This window comes from Mercenaria mercenaria, chromosome 16 (assembly GCF_021730395.1).
Source record: "Mercenaria mercenaria strain notata chromosome 16, MADL_Memer_1, whole genome shotgun sequence".
Taxonomy (NCBI): domain Eukaryota; kingdom Metazoa; phylum Mollusca; class Bivalvia; order Venerida; family Veneridae; genus Mercenaria; species Mercenaria mercenaria.
Window position 1 is genome coordinate 50,593,904 of NC_069376.1, and position 17,019 is coordinate 50,610,922.

A 17,019-nucleotide genomic window follows, 5' to 3' on the forward strand; every position below is an offset into this window, starting at 1 on the left:
ACATAGACCCCTAGCTCCAAGGTCAAGGTCACATTTAGAAGTCAAAGGTGTTTCTTGTCTGGTCAATAACTTTGCTATTTATCAAGGGATTTGAAAATAATTTGACACAAATGTTAACTATATTGAGGTGTCAAGCTTATGACCCGGGTCTCTTGGGTCAAGGTCAAGGTCACGAAATGATATGTGTTTTTTTGCGCAGACAACTGTAGCATTCTTGGGCATGCTTCGGGGGCATTTGTCACCAACAGTGACAGCTCTTGTTCTATGAGATGTGCAAATGTGTTAGTTCCTAGCAAAAAAAAAACGATGTAATTTTCTAAATCATGCTTTTATTTCAAGTTTATCTTCATACATGGCAATCAAGAGCATGGCAACGTATCCTAGCAACAGACCTACATTTTGTCCAAGGAACATTTTGATTGTGCATTTCGTCTTAAAATATTCTTTACACTCTGGTACCTGTAAAAGTAAAGAAATATAAATGTACTGAACACTCTCTGATGCCTCTTAAGACATAATAATGTGCTATAAAAGAAGACAACCAGCTGTCACAGTAATACCGGACTTTCCATCCTAAACTTCAAAACAATGAAACAGTCACCATGTTGAGACCATCTACCTATATGGCCACATTTTAAAAATTGTCACTTGCAGCAAATACGATGGTGTGCACGGCAAGCAACGGAATGTCCTTACAAGAGCACAGCAGTCAGGTCCTAGATCAGTTTGCCTAATCTAAACCTAAGGAATCTATGCAGCACGTCTAGGCATGTCTAAAACACTTGTTAGACCAGTCTTTGAGGCCGCGTGTTTTCAACAATATACTCCTAGGCTTAATTGGGTATTCCTTAAGCGCAAAAGATCCTAAGACAGTGGATATGAAGCACAACTTGCTTTACATTGTCGTAAATATTACCGCGAGACTGTTCTGTGTGCACAATGATCAGCACACGTTCTAATCATTCCAGAACAATACTAGTATTCCTTTTCACTCCCTTGAATATGTGCAGAATTTTCTGAGTACTAAAAGGAATATGACCTCCAAGGTATTGTTAGATTTGTCATTGGCTCGAACGGTCACAGGGTCAGTGCCGAAAACAGGTATCAGTGACGTGCATACAAATGCGTGACAGTTTAAATACATTGGACAATATAGTCCCTTTACCTTATTAAAGAGAACTGCCGTTGACACTTTGATACCGGTAAATCGTGGCGATACTAATGACACTTCATGAAATGTTCTCTCAACAAACAGAATATATTAACGGTATGTACAAAAAATAAAATCATTTACCAGATCGGTCAGTGCTACGTATAGAAACATGCCGGCGCCGACGGCAAATATCCACTGTGACGCCTCTTCCTGCTCTCCGAGAGCCAGCCCTAAGTACAGTCCAGCAAAGGCAGTCAGACTTGACACAAAGTTCAACAACATAGCCTTTTTGATAGACATTCCTGTAGATACAAGTACAGCAAAATCCCCTGCAATACAGAAAGTTTCTGTAAGATATTGTGCATACTTGCCAATTTAAGAAATAAGAATTTGATACTTTCTCATTTTTTGAGATTTATGAAAAAATAATCTGATGCACATAATACCTAAAAAGGTATACGAATAGCAATGAATTTCATTAAACTATTTGTATCGAAGAATGTTAATAGTCTATAGTCTGTTAAATGTCTATAGTGAAAAATGTCCTTTACTCCACATACATACATAGATACTTTGCAAAATATGATATACATGTATATAAATAATTTATACCAAATGCCATTTTCTTTCTGTTCATAACATACAGATTTTTTACATTCAAGGTGAGAGTGAAATCAAGAGAACAGTGTTGTCAAAATTGAAGTAAATTCCTCTGACTATCACACTGATGCTAGTATTTTCATAGTTTAACGCTTCGGTCATTACTATTGCAAAAAAAATGAAATGACATCGTAGAACTATTTGGCATATGTAGAACAGTTTTGCACGTATGGAAATTAAATAAAGATACAATGCAAAGAAACGACATACGAATTTAGCAGGGCGGAATATAGTCCTACCTAATTCATGTGGCAGTTCGTGACACAATACTGTAATTGATGTTGAAATCCCCTTTGTAAATGTGAGAGCAAAAGCTGCTCCTATTGCAAGCCCATCAGCAAAATTGTGAATTCCGTCCCCGATGATTATCATCCATGCAAGGGCTTTCACCCCTAAAGTGAAGGAAACATCAATTATCTCGTAGACTATCAGTATTTGATCAAATAAGGGAGTCAGTTACCTATAGTTTATCTATGCTGACAGTGACTACGGTTAAACTGAGGTAGGATTTATGTTGAATAAATCAAGTCAATAAAAAATATTCATATAACACGACACAGGAGTTTTGGTAGTATTTAGCCAGCTTTTGTGGGGAAAATCCTGTTGTGATGTTTCATTGGACTTCTTTTTTAAAATTTCAATGAAAAAGCATAAAACAATGCTAAATGTCTTTTTTTTAAACAAACAACGATTAGAATGTAACGTTTAAGGATACAATCAAACCTGTCGATAAAGACCACCCTTAGGAGAGCCAAAATGTGGTCTTTATTGGGAGGTGGTTTTTATTCACAGATTAAAATACAGTACACTGTAAATGTTAAAATGGGAAACAAAACATGTGGTCTTTAGAGCCAGGTGGTCTCTGTTCAGAAGTGGTCTTTAACACAGGTTTGACTGTATATCAATTTATATGATAGACTTTTAAGCCCATTTTTTTAAATATTGAAACAGAACAAATTGCAAACAACACAATTTGAAAAATCTTCCGTGCGGATTTTGTTCCAGTTCATAATTCCTCAGACGACAACTATTGGATGATGTATGCATAATAATTGCATGAATAAATAAGAGATTAATATACGGCTAGGTTGTGACATCTTGCCATAATGGCACATTTAGTGCTGGCTGTTATGAAACCAGGCGTGTCATTTGCTTATATTATTATAGACATTCTTATCTATTCATTATGGTGGCTGATTTCTGCCATTTCGTGTTTTCGCCCCGCGACCCCGCCGAGCGAAAACACGAGAATTTACAAGCTAGAATGGCGGGGGCGCGGGGAGAAAACTCGCTATTTAGCGGGGGCGCGGAGCGAAAACACGATAATTAGCGAGGTCGCGGGGCGAGAGTTAGTAACTTGTATGTCGGGGGCGCGTGGCGAAAACACGATAATTTGCGCTGCTTAAACGTCGAGTTTTCGCACCGCGCCCCCGACATTCCAGTGACTAAATCTCGCTCCTCTACCCCGCTAATTATCGTGTTTTCGCTTCGCGTCCCTGCTAAATAGCGAGTTTTTGCCCCGCGACCCCGCCGAGCGAAAACACGAAAATAAACAAGATAAAATGGCGGAGGCGCCAGGCGAAAACTCGCTGTTTAGCGGGGGCGCGAAGCGAAAACACGATAATTACCGGGGCGCGGGGCGAGATTTAGTGACTGGATTGTCGGGGCGCGGTGCGAAAACTCGACGTTTTAAGCAGCGCTAATTATCGTGTTTTCGTCTCTCGCCCCCGACATACTAGTTACTAAATCTCGCCCCGCGACCCCGCTAAACAGCGAGTTTTCGCTCCGCGCCCACGCTAAATAGCGAGTTATCGCTCCGCGCCCCCGCCATTTTAACTTGTTGATTTTCGTGTTTTCGCTCGGCGGGGTCGCGGGGCGAAAACGCGAAATGGCAGAAATCAGCCACCATAATTCCTTTATGATTATTTTATTGCTAAAGAAACCTCAAAATACATTCTTATCTTCTTTTTATCTTGATATTTTCGGCTATTTCCGTATGTTCCACACACAGTATTACTATCAATTATATTGCTTTTTCCCACGATACTATCAGTGTCTGAGAAGCGACCTGAAACCTTTCACCAACCATAATGACGTTGCTATATGAGCGTGTACTTTCGCGTACCCAGGGCTATTCTGACTATGGCGCGAGAAGCACACCGCGCCATTATGGATCCGTGAACGGCGTCCGCATCAGTCGTTTTCAACGACATTTTCGTCTCTATAATATGAGCCGCGCCATGAGAAAACCAACATAGTGCATTTGCGACCAGCATGGATCCAGACCAGCCTGCGCATCCACACAGTCTGGTCAGGATCCATACTGTTCGCCACTATGTTGGATTTCTCATGGCGCGGATCGTATAATGATCGTTTCTACGCGATATTAAAATTTTGAACATGTCCGCACGGAAAAAATTCTAGTGCACTAAAATATGAGGGAAAGTTTTTTTTCTTTTTATTGGTACAAAACACTAAGATAATACAGAATTGTCTCAAATACTGGTCCTTCACCCATCCAAACTAAAACAGAACTAGGAAATGGTTGTGAAGTTTACCAACATCCTAGTTTTTGCGACTTTGAAAAACAAAATCGGATGTGTACTTATATTGCACTTTTCTAGATCAGACGCAGCCCTAAAAGATGCACTTTTGAGTGGCACACAGTGCGATAAATATTGATACAACACAGCTTCTTAGCACCAAATGAACTGATTCTGAGAGTAAATTTACGACTCACTTGTTTAAGCAGACGTACTATTGACGTCAGAACTGACTGTTTGTATCATATAAAAAACGGTTGATTATTTGTTTTGCGTAATATGTAAAGATATAGGTCTTCAAGCGGAAGAAAAACTATAATATTAATCAAACATCTGTCTTAAAATGATCTTTATTCCTTAGACGTAACAATACTTTACAGTATTCCCATACTTAACAGTATTTCCTCTATAAAGGTGAAGGCATTGAAACACTCATACCTGATTCAGCGTCGTGTATACTGATTCTATCACTTGTGTTTGAGCACCTGGATTCGATCACCTGTCTACTGGGTTCTGTCCGAGATGCATTATTGTGTTGGTTTGGATTAGACAATCGGGGTTCGAGCACGTGAATGCTGCTGTCTGTTGGATGTCCGCTGTAATTAGATGCCATGCTTGTGTTGTTTTCGTGATCTATGTTTAATGTCTTTGGAATACGGGCATTCGTCGATCTATTGTTCTGAAAGACCATTGGAATGTCAAAACCTAATGAAGCATAATTTCCTTAAGAACAATTCTTGCGCCTTTTCTATTAAGAATCGGGTTAGGCGTAAAAAATCTTTGTTTCCAGTAACATGCTCAAAAAATTAGGGTAGGTAGGTCGGAAATTTTTTTTTGCAGGGGGATTGGTGGGGGGGGGGTTGGGGGTTTACTAAGGGAGACTTTCAGAAATTATTTTTGTGTCAAAAATGAATAGAAACAAGGGGATTGTGCCTTTAAATCATCAGTAAGTTGATTTCTAACATCACTGAGCATGTTAAAAGCACAAAAAGTGCAGTTTTACAACTTTTTGTCAAAAAGTTGAAAAAATATTCTCCAAGGCTATAAAAACATTTAGGGTCGGGCCAAAAATTTAGAGTAGGTCGGGATACCAGAAACGAACAATTTTTTACGCCTTATTACTGTGTTTTGTAAAAGTGATATTTGGTTTAAACTGAATCAGGGTTTGTCTGCAAAATGTTCCAGTAAATCACAAAACGAAACTTTATTAAATAACGAAGAAAATCAACACCTTTCATTGATTTTTGCCAACATATTTTCATTCAATGTCACATGATTTTTTTTCAAAACCTGCATAAATGATGAAATCTCAGCTTTAAGTGTCTTTTCGTTTAGAAGTTCTAATAAGAAGATCAAATTCCAGTCCTTTAATCTTGCAGGTTAATATATAAATGCGAAATTCTCACCAGACTCAAGTTTGTTTCGAGGATCACATTATCGTCCTTTCTGTATTCGAGACTTATCTGTAAATGTTAAAATTACATATGATGTTAATTAAGTCAAATAGGTATCAAAACTGTAAATGAAACTACAAAAAAAACTGCTGCACTTGTCATTTTCAATCAGTGTTTTAACAGGAGAGTAAACATGTGCCTACAAGGAGTTCACATGCTGTTAACACATCTTATTTGGGCGATCCGTGGCACACTATTAACGTATTTCGGCCCTATAGCACATATTCGAAACATGAATGGGTATCGCAAATTTGGATAAAGTTGTTTATACCACTGGCGCCAGACCAGAAAGAAAACAAAACACTGTTCATGTCATACCCTGACCCTAAAATACTATAAGAAGGGAACATGTACTAACTCATTCCAGTCGCGCATTTCTCACTTAAAGACGGGTACTATGCATACTAAACAAGTAAGTGGTTTATTTTCCATCGTCTAAATATTTCATATCGCTACGGCACTCCGCATATTTTATGGCTTTCGTCAACGTAACAGAAAAAACTTGGATGAACTTCCGTTTTAATATTAGGTAGAGTGATCCCTGGTGGTCATGTTTGTTGACGATGCTGAATACTGCAGAATGATGGATGATGAAACACACTTACTGATTTAATTTGTTCACTTCCCATATCCAGTGTATGACTGTGGCTATGACGAATAGATAATAACAACTCCAGTATAAAGAAGGCGTATATACTGGCTAGAAAGGCACAAAGCTTTCTCAGATAGGCCGGTACCAGTTCTTCACTGTCCAAATCTTCGTCACTCATTATGATCTAAAATAAAACAAATTACAGTGCACATCAGCAGGGTAGATACAGTTTATATCTCATGGAACAGTTATTTGTGACAAGAAGATCCTTTGGAAGCATAGAACGCAACAAAGCAAAATGATGGCAGACTCGAATGGTTAAATCTGTTCATGGAAGCCAATGACATGTGCAACACCAATGACGTCAACCCCCCCCCCCCCCCCCCCCCCCCCCCCACACACAGACACACACACATTACTGCCTTCATTGGAACTCTCTGATAGCTTCTACAATAACAAGGAATTGACTCAATGATACAAATCGACTCAATGACACAGACACTTCACATATTTATTGAACGATCGATTCAATATTTATTTATCTTCTGTGTTGTTACAAATAACAAATCTAGACAATCATCATGAATAATATCGCAAAGTCTCATTTACTATAGCAAAAAATGATTTGGTATAGTGTACTCATACTAGTGAAAAGCTGTACAGTTTTGTTTAAGGTAATGATCCGATTTAACAGTTCAGACATTACTGAATTTCGACAGAACTACATTGTTTCTTTATTTTCTAAAGAAGATAATTAAATCCACTCATGGAATATATAATAATACCGCTTTTAAAAGCGGGGGCTAGGGGTTCTCAGCTTAATAAAAAACGCCGATGAATATCTAAAAGGGAAGTCGCAAGATCCCCAACCTTCAACTCACAGCACGTGGAAGCGCACACGACCAGCACATACATACGCACGCACGCATGCACGCACGCACACTTACAGAGACAGCCAAGGAAAACGAAGAAAACATATAATGCCAAAACGAACACTTCAGTAAAGGAACACATTGGGACACCGCCTTGGAACAGCCAGTGGCGAAAACACCACTGGGGGCTTAATCCGGTTAATGGTACATCTAACCTCACTCATAAACCGTGTCTGTTATTATTTTTACTTTGTTTCTTCTTAAATGTTTTACTACTTAAAATAGGTCTAAATATAAGAAAGACGTTGGCACGAGCTATGTAGTGTTACCTCTGGAAGTAAATGAAGGGCGGCGTCGGCAACAAGGCATCCGACCGCTAGGGACAACATGGATCCCATCATGTATGTCTTTAATTCTGTCCGGGAAACCTTCATAAAACCGGCACCGACGATGCTACACAGGCTTATTACTAGTACCGATAACGATCCGTACAGGTAACCTGGAAATAAAGACTACATTATACAAGTTCTAAACTGTGCCTGATTTCTTGTTATGGTAGCTTTGACATTACATGTTTATTGTCTTGAATAATAAGGGAATAACGTTGCGATTACTTTCTATAGACGATAGGACAGTGTCGTTTTCGAAACTGTTTACTGACGTTCGTTTCTCTGAATTTTACATTCCATTAATATACCATTTTCAGTTATTTCTAGCTACATTTGTATTAACGTACGGCTATAAACTGTAAAACTCTCTGCAAGCAACAGTGCTTATGAAGATAAAACGTCCATTAATTTTAAACCTGTTTTATAAGATAACACTTTCTGATGCTCTATCAAAACTGACCTGTGTCGGTCTTTCATTGGTTGCTTGTTGTGGGGATCTATATCGCTCAATGCAAAGATGACGTACAGTATTAAATACAAAATAAAGTGTGATATGGATAAACATACTTTTATACCGAGGCATCGTCTCCTCAGTGGATGAACTGTTCAACTTGGAAGCCATACTGGCTGAAGGTGATGTTGTTGTCGTAGTGGTGGATACCATTGAGGGTGTATGTGTTGGTCGGTGCGGAGGGTGTGGAGGATGTTGGGAATGATGACATGGTTTAAACAACGTTTTGTAAAGTAATGCAGGGCACATGTCCAGAAATAAAGCCATCGGAACTTTGTCGTGTGGGGACACAGGTCTTCCAGTGAATATTGATATAAGCTGATGTGAATCAAAGCACTAAAAAGACAGACCATGCTTACATGTATATCATTATATTTAAATATTTGTTTACAAATTTGTATTTATTTTGCAACAGACAGAAATGAAGTGTTGTATTCCTGATATGAATTATGTATTATTATTATGATTGCTATTTAACTTGAATGTCTTGTACATCCTCATGATATTTGCTAGAAAAAATAGATCAGTAAAAGACAATTTAGCCGCGCCATGAGAAAACCAACATGGTGCATTTGCGACCAGCATCCAATCCGCGCAGTCTGGTCAGGATCCGTGTGGTTTGCTAACGGTTTCTCTAATTGCAATAGGCTTTGAAAGCGAACAGCATGGATCCTGAACAGACTGCGCGGATGTCTGGATCCATGCTGGTCGCAAATGCACTATGTTGGTTTTCTCATGGCCCGGCTCAAATAATAAATCAGATATTACCTGTCTTGCATTAGATTCACATTCTTTACATTGAGTATCGTAGTTCAGGAAAATAGTTTCATGGTCTGGCGCTAAATATCGGTGACCTTGGTCGAAAGGCCCTTTATCATGAAATTCTTGAAACCTGTTCTCAACATCCAGAGGTGACGGGTGAAATCCAGGGGCCTGTCTTTTCTCTCCCTGAGAATGAATATGACCGGTTTCTTTGTCTGACTGGACATTGTGCTGTGGCTGATATCTTAAACCCTGCATCAGTTTAGACAGTTCTGTAAAACGATAAGATATATATTCGAGAACATTTATTTTCCGTCCATGTATCATAAACCTAGAGTCATATGCTACAAGCTTTCATATTTGTTTTAATCAGATTGTGTGAAATCATTTATTTAATTTGTACATAAGGCTAGATGATTTGCCTGAGTACATTTTTGGTTTTTTCATCTAGGCATATTATACTAGAACACGTTGTTTCAGATTTACTTGCAGGGATGAAAAGATTCTTGACTTTCGGTTTCAGTGGCTTTTCACGGAAATAATGTATAGATAAGTCAGTTAATTTACCTCCATGTGACATAAATCATATCTATCTCTTATCACAAATAACTTTCACCAACGAATTTTGCGTAAAAGAATGAGCCAAATTTTATATCTAGGATGTGCGTACTGCTAAAATCATCATTGTAACACACATCGTACTGAAAACCTATATGATCTACAGTCTTACTTTTGAGTAAGTTGTATGATGTTTTTCAGAGTATTTTTTATTTTGTATCAAGAGTTACTATATAGTATATACTGTAAAATCTTTTAATTTTGGTTTTGCACAGAATGGCCTATTCACTAGGATATGAATGCGTGAATTTCTACTTTTTAGCGTACTAGTAAAATGATTGGGAATTCTACTTGTTCATTGGTATTACATTTCATGTAGATAGGTACAACCGTGAAATTCCCGAAAATACGTCCTCTCTCTCTCTCTCTCTCTCTCTCTCTCTCTCTCTCTCTCTCTCTCTCTCTCTATATATATATATATTTGCGCAGTATATGACATTGCAATCTGACTAAAGTATTTGCGCAGTATATGACATTACAATCTGACTAAAGTACTTTGATCCTCTAAAAGAAGATCTGAGTATGACCATTCACATTCATCTTCTGTATAGTTTGGATTTCCAGTATTGCTATTTTTATTTTCGCAAATCTATTTTTATTTGAACCAATCAGACGACTTGTTTCAACAAGCATTTGGCTGAACCATTAAAATAGCGTCGAATGTCAAAGAGTAAGAAAAATGCGCAGTCAGTCCGGGGCTCGATACCAGGACCCCTCGCATACAGGGCGAATGCCCTACCGACTGTGCTAACCGGTTGTCTGATACTCTACGTGACCAAGTCCGTACCATGACATATGATTTCTCTCAAAACACGAGGGCGTAGTCGCTATGTGGTCGTCATTTATAAGAATGGTTAATATGAGATTTACAAAATGTTGTAATTTAATAAGGCTCTGATTGGCTAGCAGACACCGGAAAGTTATTTCATACTTAAACAATTTATCCCACCCACCCGTTATTGTACAATGGTATACAAAATTTACACCCTTTTCTGGTAACACTGGCACCTTTTGGTGTTTTTCTTGCTGTTGCTTTACAGTATTTTAGTATTTTGCAGGTAAACCAAAGATTGCCTGGCTCCAGGAAAAGATACAGAATACATTGAAATAAACTATGCAATTGTTTCGTAAATCGAAATGGTGTCAAATACAATTGCACGTAACCCATATTCTGTTTTTGGTGTATTTGTAGTTATAGTAACAAGGGATAAGTGATTATTTTATGTTTTTCGGTGGTTTATCGAAATTTATTTTATGTTTTTCGGTGGTTTATCGAAATATAACGGTGAATTATATCCTGATAAACTCACTGGCCACTCAGTGAAAATTATCAAATCTGATACCCGGATTAACGTCAAAAAGTTTACCGAGCGTACTGAAAGCCGGAAACAATATGACGATGACGTCGTTAAAATGACGTCATCTTTGCGATGCTTCCTGATAAAGTTTCCCGCAAATTTCGACATTTTATTGAAATAAACACAACAAAAGTAGAGTTTTAGACATAAAATAAACAGAAAAATTGTTGGTATCGATGTAATATCACGGTAATTTCACTCGTGAACACCAAAAGTTGTTATTTTCACTCGTGGCTGCGCCACTCGTGAAAATATCACTTTTGGTGCCCACTCGGTGAAATTATAACGTGATATTACACCGAAACCAACAATTATCCTCTATATAACGGTGAATTATATCCTGATAAACTCACTGGCCACTCAGTGAAAATTATCAAATCTGATACCCGGATTAACGTCAAAAAGTTTACCGAGCGTACTGAAAGCCGGAAACAATATGACGATGACGTCGTTAAAATGACGTCATCTTTGCGATGCTTCCTGATAAAATTTCCCGCAAATTTCGACATTTTATTGAAATAAACACAACAAAAGTAGAGTTTTAGACATAAAATAAACAGAAAAATTGTTGGTATCGATGTAATATCACGGTAATTTCACTCGTGAACACCAAAAGTTGTTATTTTCACTCGTGGCTGCGCCACTCGTGAAAATATCACTTTTGGTGCCCACTCGGTGAAATTATAACGTGATATTACACCGAAACCAACAATTATCCTCTATATAATTGATTTACTCACGGTTTAAAGCGGCATGCCTCCAGATCGTGCGACATTGTTTTTTTTTTTTTGAGATATATTGAAATAAATGCTATATTTCTTAAGAAGGCTTTAAAATTTAATTACTGACAAACTTTATGTTACGAAAACACATGAGAATTTGCTGTTTTTACTACTTTTCAAGATGAAAATCTAAAAGCGTTTGTCACGCTTTTAGTCCAGGTAAACTGTCTCGGTTATTAATTTTGAAGCCGTTATTCACTACTTCAGCTATAGCGCTACTGGTAATGATGACGGGAAAATGTCTTTATTGCCGCAGCGGTCTGGGGTTCGATTCCCGACGCAGTCATCTTTTTTTTCTTGATTTGGAATTTTTTAAATATTTTAGAAACAAAAATTCATATTCTAATGTTCATAATAGGACCAAAACTTCAATTTGAAAGAAAGATTATTTTTAAGCCAAATCTGGAGGCATGCTGCTTTAAATGAGTAAATCCTTTTAACGTTCCAAGACTTGAAATATATGAGCTGATTATTAGCATTTTCTCACAAACAACCAGATCTAATTAAATGAAAATACATCATCATTTAATTTTCCACAGAGAGGTTAATTTTGAATACAATGTTATTTTGTTCATAAATAACACTCGGTTGAGTGATATTCGTTTTTATTATCCCTCAAGTAAACAATGTAATATAGCCATAGACCAACGGAACCTATTTTGCTGGGAATAATACATTTCAAACAATATTAAGGTATGATATTTTTTTAATATCATCATGCCAGATGATATTCATTTGAGTGACACTCTGCCGGGGAATATTCATTTGCATAACATCAGGTCTGGTGATATTCATTTCAATAATACCCGTGCCGAAAAGCGTTCCAATTATTTGATCATTGGACAGAGTTGACAATACTATACAATACAGAGTTTAGCAGTATATCACAAAACAACAGATTTTTTTAGAAAACGATCAGCATTTTGACAAACAACTTATCTGTTCAATACATGTTTTATTGTTCTGACCAATAGAGTTGGATACTTAAAATATTCTACAGGAGTTGTCCCCCTTTAAAAAATGTCATTTGTAAAGAAATAAATGTAAACAATTGAAAAAAAAAAAAAAAACAAAAAAAAAAAAAACAAAAAAACAAACAAAAAAAAAAAATAGAAACAAAAAGTACGATGTTTTATTTAGTTATGTTAAGTTTAAACACTATTACGATGTTGCAAATGCATCAAAACGAAGACATGTAACAGCTTTTTAAAAATGGTGAGTTTTTAAAGGCAATGAACTGTCCAGAAGTGTGGCCCCTTCTTTCAGTCCCTTCAATACATATATGAGTAAGTTGTTAATGGTTTTGTAGAATAATATATAGTAAATGTTTTTATGCTGTTGAATTTTCCTGTAAAACAATGCCTTCTCTCTATGATTTGATGTTGCCGAACTTTTTTTCTCCGAAACATGGACCTAACTCTTCAGCTCTTAATTAAACAGAGAAAAGATAGTGAAACGCGACAGTACGATGGCGAAGCGCGACAGTACGATGGTGACATTACGATGGTGAAGCGCGACAATGCGATGGCGAAGCGCGACAGTGCGACGGTGAAGCGCGACTGTACGATGGCGAAGCGCGACAGTACGATGGTGACACTACTATGGTCGAGCACAACAGTGCGATGGCGAAGCGCGACAGTACGATGATGTCATTACGATGGTGAAGCGCGACAGTGTGATGGCAAAGCTCGGCACTACGATGATGAAGCGTGACAGTACGATGGTGAAGTGCGACAGTACGACGGACTGCCACCATTGTACTTTCGCGCTTCGCCATCGTACTGTTGCGCTTCGCCAGTTGGACGGATAGCTCAGTGGTTTGCACACTGGCCTTCCAATCCTGAGGTCGGGGTTTCGATCCCCGGCAGCTACTCGGGAATTTTCAGAAACGCTTTTCAGTTTTTCCCACCCAACTAGAGGTGTACTGGTCAGGAACCCAGGCAATCCTTGCGTGTATCAGTGCTATACACTGGGCACGTTATAGAACCTGGCTGTCTGATAGTTTGTACTTACCATACTGAGACATTGCACTGTGATCCCTGGAGTAGTGCCTATATATACTGTGAAGGTAGGCTCCCGGACATACCTCATTATCATTTCTGAGCAAATTGTACCCTGAAATAAATGCATTAAATTGTTTAAACGAGGACATACGCCAATATGCATCAACAGTTAAGCTGTTTTACAGTCTGAAATCTGTGGAAGGACTGTAAGGGTAGACAACTAGAGTCGTGGATTGGGACTAGGCCGTGATAGACCTGCAAATACAGATTGGGACTAGGCCGTGATAGACCTGCAAATACAGATTGGGACTAGGCCGTGATAGACCTGCAAATACAGATTGGGACTAGGCCGTGATAGACCTCAAATACAATGGCGGGCTGATAACTGCAATAGATGGGACTAGGCCGTGATAGACCTGCAAATACAGATTGGGCGCGGCCGTGATAGACCTGCAAATACAGATTGGGACTAGGCCGTGATAGACCTGCAAATACAGATTGGGCGCGGCCGTGATAGACCTGCAAATACAGATTGGGCGCGGCTGTGATAGACCTGCAAATACAGATTGGGCGCGGCCGTGATAGACCTGCAAATACAGATTGGGACTAGGCCGTGATAGACCTGCAAATACAGATTGGGCGCGGCCGTGATAGACCTGCAAATACAGATTGGGACTAGGCCGTGATAGACCTGCAAATACAGATTGGGCGCGGCCGTGATAGACCTGCAAATACAGATTGGGCGCGGCCGTGATAGACCTGCAAATACAGATTGGGACTAGACCGTGAAAGACCTGCAAATACAGATTGGGACTAGGCCGTGATAGACCTGCAAATACAGATTGGGACTAGGCCGTGATAGACCTGCAAATACAGATTGGGCGCGGTCGTGATAGACCTGCAAAACATAGTTTGTGGGCGGTCGTGATAGACCTGCAAACACAGTTGCGTCCGGTTACCGTTGATCTCTAGCAAATGAATTGACATCATGAATTTTACCTTTTAATATGTAGAAAATGAGAACCGTTGATTGTACACTTCTTTTCCGATCTTCGTTAACAATCTCATGGTCTGGGTTAATATTCACTGTCCTCAGTAGTGACTTCTCATCAACGCACTGGTAATAAGAAGAACACATATATGTTTATCGTTTCAATATACTGGAGACTTTTATTCAAATTTGTAATTCTTAGGAAACTCTAACAAGTTTTATAATTAGCAAAACAAGACGAAAGTTTCTAATATATATTTTTTTTTTTACAAATTGAAACCTTTATTACTCACTGTAAATCGATTTGCATACGTATCCACGTCGTATATTAAACGTTCGTTTGCATTCATTCCTACTGGAGGAGCAAGCCTTTTGTATTTCCTTGTAATTATTTCATAGACTTGAGAAAATGTCTTCGTTTTCATGTATTCTTCCGCCTTGAGTATGCAGTCTTCAGGTGTTTGGCAACATGGGTCGGCACTAACAACCACTGATAAAACCCGCGTGAAAAATGTGTAGATTTCTGTTACGTCTGATAACAACTTCGATGTATCGTAATCAACAAGTGATTTCTTGAACTGAAAACAATAATAAATGCTAAATTGAGTCAAACAACAACATTGATAAGATACTAATACCTAAATTAAACAGGACAACTTAGATACATGAAGGAAAGATAACAAAGTAAAAAATATTTTTTATTTTAAATGCAGTTTCAGTTGTCTTGTGTTTTAAAATGAGAGCATTTTAATAGTAATTTATAAACTTACAATAAAGAAAAAAAGTTTGAGTAAAATATTAGTCCTAACAGGAATGCTTCACGAGTTTGCTTGTTTAAAAGGGGACGGAATTCCTATTATATAGCCGTGAACAAAGACATACAACTTCCGCAACCGACTGTGCACCAGGAGTGTTACCACAATAGTCCGTCTCGTAAACTCCGAGTCTCTCGAAAACTATTTCTATGATGTTGTTCACGCTGTTATTGCTCATCCGTGATTGTATCCAATGTTGAAAGTCTCTGCTGAAATCCCCTGCATCTTTGTATTCTAGAATGTAAATATATTCACTCAATTATATATTTTCTCGTCAAGCTGATCTTTAAACTGTATGTTCAAGTATTACAAGTCGGCATAAAGTGACATTTTATATACAACTGGATGAAGAGATGACACAGTTCACTTAAGACTTAACGAAGGGAGTAACTCTCAATTCCCTTTCTAATAAAAAAGTTTACCGTTGAATTAGAGGTAAAGCTTTGGGCCCAGCGAGGTTTCAAACCGCCACCACACATTTTAATAAGGAATCGATCCTACCGATTTTCGTCGCGAATCGGGATCGATCCCTTTACGGTAACATGCGATATTTACCGAAGAGATATACTATCGAATTAAAAAATGTGGTCTCCCGGCATGTGCACTGAACGTCTGACTTCGGGTTTTTTTTTTTGGAAGAATACGTTTTTTCCTTGTGCGTATATATAGTAAGCGTCCACATAACTTGTCTGAATCTCAACGTCTTGCACATCAGTACAGATATGGGCAGTATTGTTTTTTTTTATTCCAAAATCTACCTTTAAATTGATACAAACGCATATTTCTGGGCAAGCTGATGGACTGTAATATATATGCTAAACAGAATAGTGTTGATCATCCACCCTCATATGTATATAGATAATTAATCATAGATCAGAGACCTTTATTTATATTTGTATATTTTGTTATAGACCATAAACTGTAAAATTTAGAGTCTAACAAAATATTCTTCTTCTATAATTTCTATTCTGAAAAGTTTTTTTTTATATAAAGTAGTAGATCAACATGACACCAGGTAATATGTCGGCGTGACGTCATATTTTAATTTGAATTATTCTTAATATTTGTATATGTACATTACACTTACTAAACTCCGGTGGTCTATGATCGTGGTGCGGATGTACTCCCAACACAGATGTTACCCAAACCAAGAAAAACGTCTTCATCTGTCGTGCTGCTTCGAATTACACAGATATATTCTTAAAAAACGGGTTTGATATTAATGCCAACAAACTTCATATGAGCCGTGCCATGAGAAAACCAACATAGTGGGTATGCGACCAGCATGGATCCAGACCAGCCTGCGCATCCGCGCAGTCTGGTCAGGCTCCATGCTGTTCGCTTTTAAAGCCTATTGGAATTGGAGAAACTGTTAGCGAACAGCATGGATCCTGACCAGACTGCGCGGATGCGCAGGCTGGTCTGGATCCATGCTGGTCGCATACCCACTATGTTGGTTTTCTCATGGCACGGCTCAATTATGATCATGAACAGATAGAAAAAGTCTAAATGATAT

The 17,019-nt window shown here is 38.2% G+C and overlaps 1 protein-coding gene across 1 annotated transcript; it reads right to left on the minus strand.

The window, feature by feature from the left end:
* Nucleotides 1-319: 319 nt before the first annotated feature.
* On the minus strand, nucleotides 320-16,710 carry LOC123540866 (metal cation symporter ZIP14-like). The gene is made up of 14 exons (XM_045326182.2): nucleotides 16,591-16,710; nucleotides 15,571-15,737; nucleotides 14,982-15,266; nucleotides 14,697-14,814; nucleotides 13,708-13,809; nucleotides 8,943-9,208; nucleotides 8,231-8,510; nucleotides 7,604-7,773; nucleotides 6,416-6,586; nucleotides 5,763-5,819; nucleotides 4,795-5,035; nucleotides 2,053-2,205; nucleotides 1,295-1,482; nucleotides 320-459 (listed from the first exon to the last, which is right to left on the minus strand). The coding sequence occupies exons 1-14, from the start codon at nucleotides 16,667-16,669 to the stop codon at nucleotides 322-324; spliced, it is 2,415 nt and encodes an 804-aa protein (XP_045182117.2). The 5' UTR covers nucleotides 16,670-16,710; the 3' UTR covers nucleotides 320-321.
* Between the last annotated feature and the right edge of the window lie 309 nt (nucleotides 16,711-17,019).